This window comes from Erythranthe guttata, chromosome 1 (assembly GCF_056151865.1).
Source record: "Erythranthe guttata isolate IM_541 chromosome 1, IM_541, whole genome shotgun sequence".
NCBI lineage: Eukaryota > Viridiplantae > Streptophyta > Magnoliopsida > Lamiales > Phrymaceae > Erythranthe > Erythranthe guttata.
The window spans coordinates 13,564,959-13,575,034 of NC_142533.1; the positions used below are offsets into that span (position 1 = coordinate 13,564,959).

A 10,076-nucleotide genomic window follows, 5' to 3' on the forward strand; every position below is an offset into this window, starting at 1 on the left:
AACGACAACGTTTACGGTGAGTAGGGGATTTCGAATTCAGTGAGTAGTGGATTTCGAATTCTCATGCGCAATGTATAGCAGATTATGTTAGAATGGTGGGACGGTGATAGCGCTTACAGTGCATTTTCAGTGAATAGTGGATTTTGAATAGTAGATTACGTTTAGTGAATGTCGATAAATTTTGACGAACGTGTAGTCGATTTTTCTATTTTTGGTAAACCCGGTCAAAGAAAAACAAGAAATTATAAAAAAAAATGCATAGTTGATTATGTTAATAAATTGTGGATTTTTAAATTAAGTATGTAGTAGATTTCGATTTGCTAAATCTACCAGGAAAAAAAATATTTTGAAAACTATTTAAAACAAAATTTTTTTTTTTTTTTAAATAAATCAAAATTAAAAACGAAAAGGATATATACCTTTTTTGCAAATCAAAGTAGTATATTTACAGATTTTTGTAATTGATTTTTCATATTAATCCAATTGATGATTAATTTTTAATATTTTCATGAGTATAATAGAGATAAATGGGGTATTATGCTATGTGAGGGGTTATCCCTAATAGTTGATAAAAAAGTGAATTTATGTCTCTAAGGAAATTGTATGAGGGGTTATCTGATATAACCCCTAAATACAATTAGTGATATTGGCACGAATGCCCAGAGGCCCGTTAAGCAAACAAACCCGTTAGAAAGCCTAAGCGCATATGCCCAGGACTTATGACAAGACATGATTCCCAAGTACCCCACATGCGGAGCAGACGGTAGTTCACTGACAAAGGCCGCACTAGCGGCTACGGCAGCGGTGGAAAACCTTCACTGATGTTGACATGAAGAATATGACGAGGGGAAGAACATACCTGACTCAAAGCCATGGCGGCACGCTGCAAAGCCCCACCCTCAAATGAATTCTGAAGGAGCTCTCGATCTCTTGACGTACTAAGACCGACATAAAAATCGATGAGTTCAACTGCTCCGGCTCAAAGGGCGCCATCAAAGAGGGTGGGACGAAGGACGGGGGCTTCGGCAAGGCCCGAACAATAGTCAACTCGCTTGGTCGGAGCCTCGGAGGCTTCTGAGAGGAAGGACCTGCTGCTGGGCGTATTACGCCAGCTCGGGTGCGACCAGAAGAAAGGCTAGGCACGCTTCGAGAAAGGAGGGGCACCAAGGCAGTGGAAGGATTAGCCGGAAGTGAAAGGGGTAGCATGCCACCCACTACCAGGCGAGTTGGAGGTCGGAGCCCTTGCAAACCCATCAGAGTCGACCCTAATATACTGACAAAAAAAAACTCTGAAGATGTTAGTATCGAGAATCGATTTGAAGTATTGGAACATGAGAATGGGGAAGCGGTGGCTATGGAGGCCTGAATTACCCAAGACACAATCAACGCTATTTCAGTGGAAGATGACGCACTTAGAAGTCCAAATGGCACAGATTTTCAATGTCTTGACGAGGTGAAACTGGGGCATTTAGTGGTTAAAGATGGGAATTATAAAACTACCGAAAATGAACTTATAACTAATATGGAATCTCGTTACATGGATAAAGGCTCGATCTCTGATGGGCAAACGCATGAAGATGAAGATAACGAATCTCAAACTTCGGAAGAAGAAGATAAGGTACGAGTTTCGGCAGCTGAAACTAACGTTCAAGCACTGGAATCAGCACCGAGTTCCAAGAAAAAAACTAAATCTACTACTAAGACCAAACGAAAGCCGGGTCGACCGAGAAAAGAAATTCATATCAAAGCACCACCGGACCCTGTTGTTTCTTAATGTCTATTCTTATCTGGAACATTAGAGGTGCGGGGAACCCGAAATCCCTTCTATATCTTTTAAAGATAATTACACAACGTAAACCACAAATAGTTGCTATTTTGGAGCCTAAACAACAAGTTAATAAAATTACAAAAATTGCCCAGAAGATTGGTTACAAGAATTATACTCATGGAAACCCTCTCAATCCTTATATATGGGTGTTTTGGAGAGACGAGGTGAATTGGAAGACGCTGGAGATTCATCCTCAATGCCTTACTGCCGAAGTGGTGATTCCAAATATTTTTTTCTGGGAAGCTGACCTTCGTATACGCTAAATGCAATCGGCAGGAACGATTACCTCTGCGGGATTATCTATCTCATCACAGTAGCACTTGTCATGAGCCTTGGGTGATTGGTGGAGACTTTAACGTTATCAAAACTCTAGATGAAAAGCAGGGAGGATCGAACGCACATATGACGGGGATGCAAGATTTTAATGACTTTTTAGTTGATGCTCGCTTAACAGATGCAAGTTTCGTGGGTAATATCTTCACTTGGAGTAATAATCAACGGGGTCAAAATCTCATTTGGCAAAGATTAGATCGAATTTTGTTGAACGCGGAGGCTTTCACTGCCATTTCGGCCAGAGTGGATCATCTCCCAAGGCTGGAATCTGACCACTGCCCATTACTTCTCAACTTTGGCCAGCTGCAAACTAAGCCATCTCGTTTCTACTTTCAAAAAATGTGGACGGAGCACCACAATTACCAAGATTTCATTGACTCTTTTTGGCAACAGATTATTCCTGGCGGTCGTGCTAATTTTGAGAGTAAGTTGGCCAACCTTCGCAAGGCTCTTAGAAAGTGGAATTGGGAGGTTTTTGGGAAACTCGAGGATAATATTTCTTCCATGCAAAGTAATATAGCGGATATGGAAGCCCGTCTTTCCCATGCATGGGAAGATGATTTGTTCACAGAATGCCAAAAACAAAAACGGACCTCGTTCAACAGTTAGAATGGGAGAATGCACTTTTGGCTATCAAAGCTCGAGTTAAATGGCTGGAGGAAGGAGATCGAAACAACAAATATTTTCACGCCCGGATCAAAGAGAGAAAGAAAAGGAATCAGATTACCCTCAAGCTCGACGATGGTTCCTTCACGTCAGACTATCAACTTATAGGGGCGAAAGCATTGGCCTATTTTGATGATCTTTTTCAGGCTACTCCTTACCATCTTGATCAAGATCTGTTCTCACATGTGGAAGCTAAGGTTACTACAACAATGAATACTAAACTTTGCGAAATCCCGGACGAAGATGAAGTTTACAAGGCTATTAAAGATTTGTCACCGGATAGTGCTCCTGGGCAAGATGGTTTCACAGGTTACTTTTATGTTCGATGTTGGAGTATAATCAAGGAAGATTTTATGCTGCTAGTTAGTGTCTATTTTCAAGGGGACTATCTCTTGAAATGCATGTCCACTACTCTTCTCTTTCTTCTGCCGAAGGTTTCTAATCCGGAAAACCTTACTCAATTTCGGCCAATCAGCTTGGGAAACTTTGCTAGCAAGGTTATTTCCAGAATTATTGCTTTGCGATTAAACGCATTCCTACCTCGGATAATTTCGGAAGAACAATCAGGGTTCTTGAAAGACAGGAGCATCCATGAATCGATTGCTATAGCGCAAGAATTGGTTTTGGATATTGATCGAAAAGTTGAAGGTGGAAATATTATATTTAAATTTGACATGTCTAAGGCCTACGATAGATTGGAATGGAGGTTTTTGCTTAAAGCCTTGCACCCCCTGGGATTTTCACATCCAGTGTGTGATCTACTATATAGATCATTTTCCAATATTTGGTATTCTATATTAATTACTGGGGAATCGTACGGTCATTTCAAATCTTCCAGAGGAGTTCGTCAAGGTGATCCCCTTTCTCCACTTTTATTTATCATCGCCCAAGAAATTCTCACTCTCAATATTAAACGATTGGAGGATCAAGAACGCAGTAAAAAGTATAAAGTCCGTCGAGGCTCACTTCACATCTCCCATCTTTTTTATGCGGACGATATGCTTTTATTCACCAATGGCAGCAAAAAATCGGTCACGAGATTAAGGCACATGCTAAAAAAATACGAGGATTCGTCTGGTCAGCTGATTAATTTGGATAAGAGTGGATTTTACACATCTAAGAGGATCCGACATACTAAAATTCATCTCCTTAAAGAATGGACTGGTTGCATCCATAACTCGTTGTCGTTGAAATATCTTGGGGTTCCAATATAAAAAGGCCGTTGTCTCGTGAAACATTTTTATTATTTGATCCAACAGGTTCAACATCGGCTGGCACGATGGCAATCGAAGTTATTATCGTTTGGTGGTAGAATGACACTGGTACGTTCGGTTCTTTTTAGCCTGCCCACCCACACTCTTTCATCAGCCGTGGTTCCCAAGAAAACCTTAGTCCGAATGGAGAGGCTTTTTCGTAAATTTTTATGGGGTAAATATGAAGGATATGGGATTAATTGGATCAATTGGACGACTATCTGTCAGCCGAAAGATGAAGGTGGCCTTGGTTTTCGCTCATTGCTAGACACTAAGAAGATTATGGCGGGTAAGTTGGCATGGCGGGTCCTAGAAGGTAAAACTCTTTGGGCTCGGTTCGCCAGAGCAAAATACGGGTAAGACTTTCAAAGCCAAATTCCAGCTCATGCCTCTTTACTGTGGCGAGAACTATTCCCTCATCTACAACTCTTGGAGAATTATAGTAGATGGATTGTGGGAAAAGGGGATATCGATTTTTAGAGAGATCGTTGGATCGACAATGAAGGTCTTGATGAAACTCAATCTATCTCTTTTAGGGAGGCTAAGGAACAGCCGCAACAATTTACTCCTCAACTGCAGCCGGAGCAACAAACGATCTTCGATCTTATTGAGCTGGATGTGAGGGTTGAGGATAGATTAATCTTCACAAAATCGATTTATGGGAATTTTAATGTGGCTGACTATTGGGAGTTGATCCATTCCAAAGCTTCTCCGAATCCTTTGGCGAAAAAAATTTGGCATCCTAAAATTCCATATAACATAGGTGCATTTTTCTGGAAACTGTCATATGGAGCGATCCCGGTGGACTTGGTTCTTCGAAGGCGGGGCTGCATGACTCCATCCAAATGTCGGTGTTGTGCTGCTCCCAAGCAAGAAAGTCTTTCTCATTTATTCATTCAGTCGGATATTGCTCGTGGTGTTTGGAGTAACTACGCACGGATTTGGCAGAAACCTTATGTTTATGGGTCTATGAAGCATCTAGTTCAAGTGTGGGTGGTTGATGCTAATATTAATACTCAAGACGGTTTTATGGAGCTTGGTACTCTCATGTTCGGTTGTTGGGAGATCAGGAAAAATTGGTGCAGGGCAATCTTCGAGGATACTCCGATGAATACGATCACTATTACTCGAAGTATATTCTCACATCTTCGAGCTTTGAACGACGCTTTCTTGGGAAAACGCCCAATGAAACTGATGGGTCGCATCATAATCCAACAATTAAATTTGGAGGTTAAGTACCTTCATTGACTAGGGGCAGCTGGATAAAGTGGAACCCTCCAAATCCACTTCAAGTCAAGGTCAACGTGGACGGCTCAAGAAAAGGGGATGAATGTTCCGGTGGTGGGTTAATTCGGACTCACGATGGATCTTTTATTCGAGGATTTTCTAATTTTTACGGTCAAGGTACTCACATTCTTGCAGAAGCCCAGACAATTCTCGATGGGTTGCGAATTTGTCATGAGATGGGTTTTACACAAGTTAAAGTGGAGTCAGATTCCAAATTAGTTATCGACATGATTTATCATAAAGTCGTAGTTGCATTAGAAGACTTCTCAAGGATGATTGGCAGATGATGCATATTTATCGAGAGGGTAATCGAGTGGCTGATGGGTTAGCTAAGTTGGCTCATGAGCACAAAGAGAGTAAGCTATTTAAAGTTGTAAACGAACTTCCTCGTTATATTAGACCTTTATTACTTCACGATAGGATTGGAATTCCTCAGTTTCGTAGATTTTCAAGAACCAAATGAGGGCGCAAATTAAAAGCAAGGCATGCTGGTGGAATTGGCAACCAAATGCATTTTTACTAGCAACTTGGGTGGGGGTCATTCTAGCAATTCCAGCAAATATTGTGATAATGATGGTGAATAAGAAGAGTAGTGTTCGACAGGTGATAATGGATGTTGGCAAAGAAGATATTTTGGATAATTACTTTAGTGGCAACAAATGGGGGAAATTATGCTATTTTCGTTTTTTAAGCTTTATTAGGCAGCTTTATAGTTTATTTCATTTTAGCCCCATTTTAGGGCCTTTTTTAATTAGAAATGCTAGGGTTGCCCCAGACTTTTTATTTCCATTGTAGGGGTACTCTTTTACCTTGTGTAGGCCCACAAGGTTTTTAACGAGGCCCCAAGTCTTTCGATAATAGTGGAATAATAAAGTTTTTTCGGCCAAAAAATATATATATTGATGATGCTAAAAAGTAGATCACCTTAGAGAGTTGAAGTAGGATGAACTGGAAGAGCAGAGTGGGTCACTGGCTCACGAGCTTGATGACCTCGAGATACCTGCAATCATAGCACACGTGAACTAGGCCGGGGGTTGATCCGGCGGAAACCCCTCCGACGCTCAAGTCAGACGTGCGGATAGTGGAAATAGTCCAGAGAATACAGTTGATAGTATTTCTCGGTTAATAGGACGTACCTAAGGAATGAGTTCAAACCTTTATTGATAGCTCATTGATTGGGCTGAAGTTTGATTAGTTGAGATTGTCAGGCCAAAACTCTATTTGAAGATAATTGAGCATCGGTAGTAGTGGTCTTCAATATTGGGTTTGTGGCCCATTAGGTAACGAAATTGTAGGCCCATTTAGTTGGCCCAATTAGGCATATCACACACACACACACACACACACACACACACATATATATATATATATATATATATATATATATATATATATATATATATATATATATATATATATATATATAATTTCGGATTTCATTTATCGAACTATCAATTTTTATCTTGTCTATTTTCATTTACCTATTTTCACTGTTTTATTTTTCGAATCTCATTTTTTCGTGATTAATATTTATCACTTGTCGACCACCGCTAATTGTCTTGTATTTTGAATTTTACTTATTATCGAAGTTAAATATAATTACTTGTAATTTTATTGTTCATGTTATGTCACCTGTAGAGATTATTTAAAATATTGTATTTTTAGTATTGAGATTATTTCGTAGAAATATACAAGCAAAATGTTAGCAAAGTTAAAAAATATTAAACATTTTGTATATTAATAGGTATAGCGGGTCTGGGGGGTCAGAACCGTTTAGTTAGGGTCTGGATTGGGGCGGGTCTAGGTCTAAGCTAAAGCAGATTGGGGCGGGTCTTGGGTTTATATATTTTTCATGGGTCGGGTCTTGAGTTTAGACAAACCCGATCTAGAACCGACCCGTTGCCATCCATATAATTCAACTTACCACGCAGTTTGACTTTTGGATTAGATGTTGGCACATTTTCGTTTTAACTTGGAAATTCTAAAGAATAGTGGAACGCATAATATAAAAATGTGTGTGAATTAAGGCAATAAATAAAGTGGGTTATTTAGTAGTCCTCTAGGCTCTAGTGAGTATCGTATTCTGCGGGGAAGGAAAATCCATAATTCCATATAATCAAATCAATCATTCATTTAATTAATTAGTAGTACGTACCATATATAATTAATTAATATATACCAAAGGAAATTAATTCCCAATCATAATTATTATATATTAGTGGTCGTCGACTTCGTCTACTCGCATTCCACATCCACATAAACCCTAAACCAAGTGAAAAATGGAGAGAGGCGGCGATGGTAAGAAGTTGGCGAAAAAAGATGGCGCAGCCGAAGAGTATGAATATGATGATCAGGGTAACCTCGTTATTTGCCACGTAAGACAGACCTCACTTTTTCTTTTATCTATCTATTAATTTGGATTATTATTTGATATACCTAAATGGGCCGACCCAATGGGCCCTCAAATTTATCTACCAATTAGGCCCATTACAAGAAAGCCCAATCACATACATGTGGGTCCATTACACGAAAGCCCAAGCTCCTTCAAAATAAGGCTTGGGCCCAACAAAATAAGCCCAACTTAATCAACGACATATAAATAGAAGTTTTATTCATTTTGTAAAGGTACGCTCTCATTATTGACAATTCACCTCAAGTTTTATTCTCTCTACGATCCACACATCTGACTTGAGCGTCGGAGGGGTTTCCGCCGGATCAACCCCCGGCTTAGTTCACGTGTGCTCTTTTCGCAGGGACCTCAGGATCATCAAGTTATCAAGCTACTGATCCGCTTTGCTCTCCCAGCTCGTTTTCTATACTATCCTAGGTGAGCTATACCTTAGCATCATCATTTTGGCGCCGTCTGTGGGAACGATGCAAACCAGATCACGTAGCCAACAAGATCCTCCTGAGGCGTCAGCTCGGAGAGAGAATGACACAGCAAGTAACCTTCCAGTCCGTGGAGGATCGGGCATACCACCCCCTCCACGCCCCGCGGATCCACTTCCCCCACGTCCCACGGAGCCAGCTCCTCCACGTGTGGCAGATCCACCTCGCGAGGTTCAGGTGATCCCTCCTCGGGACCCACCACTCGCCGATCCAGCTCTCCCTGCTCCTCGAACGGTTCAAATAACCGAGGATGCGCTCCAACGCATGATAGCGGAAGCTTCAACTCGCGCCGCCACAGAGGCTGTGACTCAATATATCGCTACGATGGGAGCAAACGCTCCCAATGCGATACCAGCACCAGCTCCATTTGTAGCGCCACCTGTGGCGCCACCGCCAATCCAGAATCAAATAAGTGTCTCCTCCTCTACCTCGGATCCACGGTCCCGAGTGCAGCTATCTACCAACCATAGAGGGGCACAGCCCAGACAGCGACGTCCACGCTCACCCCCACGGGGGAATGCGTCACCACCAAGAGTCCCTCTCTTTAATGAGGGAGAAGGCGAAGTAAACAGCAGAATGTCTCGCCAAAACCTTTTCTCCCAACCAAATAATCAAAGGGATGAAAGAATGCCTCCCCCAACAAGACGCAGTCCCTTCACCATAGACATTCTCAACGAGATTTTACCTCAAGGGGTAAAGATCTCGGGGTTACCACAATTTGAAGGGACCACCGACCCACAGGAACATATAGAGAAATTCAGTGCCATGGCAGATTTATATGGCCCAACGGATGCCGCGATGTGCAAAATGTTCCGCACCACTCTCTCCAAGAGGGCAATGAATTGGTTCAACTCCCTGCCCATAGGGTCGATTGACACCTTCGCTCGGTTGTCGACCCGCTTCACCAACCAATTCGCCATCAACAAACAATATGCCAAGACTCCAGCTCATCTTTTCTCTATAGTACAGAGAGATAACGAGACGCTCCGCAACTACATTAAGCGTTTCGTAGAAGCCGTCCACGAGGTCCCCAGTGTAGGACAAGACATGCTCTCCGGGATCATGCAGCAGAACTTGAAACCGGGTAGATTCAAAGAATCTATCGCCGGGAGACCTCCAGGCAACCTAGAAGAGTTGCTGAATCGAGCCGAAAAATACGTCCGGATAGAGGAAGCCTCTACCCATGCTCCTCCTAAAAGAAAAAGGGAAGACGACCGTCAGGACAATAGGAGGCGTGACGATCGACGTCCACCACTACCACCTCAAGGCCAACCCTCTTCCTCCTACAATAGGTTCACTCCGCTGAACACTCGCCTCACGGAAATCCTTCACGTGATAGAGCAGAAAGGTTTAGCAGAACCTCCACGTCCTATGCAGCCAAACGCAAAGCGAGAAAAATCGGATCGTTATTGTCGATTCCATAAGGACAGAGGGCATACTACGGAAGAGTGTGCACAACTTAAAATGGCGATTGAGAGGCTGATCAAACAGGGCCATTTAGGCGAATACGTCGATAAGCCGCGAAATAAACGCCGTGATGATCCTCCACGCCGAGATAACAACCGAGATCAACAACAAAGACGAGAAGATGGGGGTCACCGACGTGACCTAGATAACAATGATAACCAGCCTACCCGAGGAATCATCTCCTTCATCTCCGGAGGACCGGCGGGAGGCGATTCACATAATGCAAGACGCACACTCGCTCGATCAGCGCGCATGAATCAAGAACGCGCTTCTCCATCCGAACGCGTATATCAAATACGAAGACCTGATCACAGCATAGTCTTCAACTCCTCCGACCTTGAAGGTCCAGAGGA

The 10,076-nt window shown here is 42.3% G+C and overlaps 1 protein-coding gene across 1 annotated transcript; it reads left to right on the forward strand.

Annotated features, from left to right (window-relative positions):
* The first annotated feature begins 1,522 nt into the window (after positions 1–1,522).
* LOC105976424 (uncharacterized) lies at positions 1,523–5,328 on the forward strand. The gene is made up of 5 exons (XM_013001691.2): positions 1,523–1,618; positions 2,105–2,632; positions 2,767–4,029; positions 4,087–4,436; positions 4,617–5,328. The coding sequence occupies exons 1-5, from the start codon at positions 1,523–1,525 to the stop codon at positions 5,326–5,328; spliced, it is 2,949 nt and encodes a 982-aa protein (XP_012857145.2).
* The last annotated feature ends 4,748 nt before the right edge of the window (positions 5,329–10,076 follow it).

What these genes read in the sequence shown, in the direction of transcription:
- LOC105976424 (XM_013001691.2), top strand. Translation starts at nt 1,523, where the DNA reads ATGGAATCTCGTTACATGGATAAAGGCTCGATCTCTGATGGGCAAACG. An exon ending in TTAGAAAGTGGAATTGGGAG is followed by an intron (nt 2,633 to 2,766) that starts GTTTTTGGGAAA and finishes CTCGTTCAACAG; the next exon opens with TTAGAATGGGAGAATGCACT. An exon ending in TGTCGTTGAAATATCTTGGG is followed by an intron (nt 4,030 to 4,086) that starts GTTCCAATATAA and finishes TTGATCCAACAG; the next exon opens with GTTCAACATCGGCTGGCACG.